Source organism: Buceros rhinoceros, unplaced genomic scaffold (genome assembly GCF_000710305.1).
Source record: "Buceros rhinoceros silvestris isolate BGI_N320 unplaced genomic scaffold, ASM71030v1 scaffold29533, whole genome shotgun sequence".
Taxonomy (NCBI): Eukaryota; Metazoa; Chordata; class Aves; order Bucerotiformes; family Bucerotidae; genus Buceros; species Buceros rhinoceros.
In genome coordinates, this window is record NW_010404665.1 from 5,408 (window position 1) to 5,822 (window position 415).

At 63.6% G+C, this 415-nt stretch overlaps 1 protein-coding gene across 1 annotated transcript in view; it reads left to right on the forward strand.

The window, feature by feature from the left end:
• LOC104491105 (heat shock 70 kDa protein 12B-like) overlaps positions 1-405 on the forward strand; it is a gene marked incomplete at both ends in the record, with an annotated part of 4,593 nt that extends 4,188 nt beyond the window's left edge. The window contains one exon of the mRNA XM_010133471.1: positions 283-405. Coding sequence (XP_010131773.1) covers positions 283-405 — 123 coding nt within the window. The remainder of the gene's footprint in view (positions 1-282) is intronic.
• Positions 406-415: the final 10 nt, after the last annotated feature.

The window sequence follows — 415 nt, forward strand, 5'->3', positions numbered from 1 at the left end:
GCTTGTCTAGACCAGGCTTTGCCAGGAGAGGTGGGACCAGGTGGTCCTTGAGGCTCCCTCAGACCTGGGACTGGGGGATTTGGTGATCCCATGTGCTCCCCCAGGGATGGGGGCTGCCCCTTGGGTGCTTGGTCCCTGGGTTGGGCAAGAGCTCACCCACCCAGAGCCTGGGTGGTGCAATGTATAGTCCGGGGATGGGAAAGCCCTGACAGAGCCCAGCCCTGAGGGACACCCTGGTCCACCAGCATCTCCTCTGCCCCTGACACCCCATCCTCCCTTCAGGCTGGTCTGGTGTCCCCGGAGAACCCGGAGCAGCTGCTGATCGCACTGGAGCCTGAAGCCGCCTCCATTTACTGCCGGAAACTTCGTCTCCACCAGCTGATCGCCCTGAGCTGCAAACCCCCGGCCAATGGGC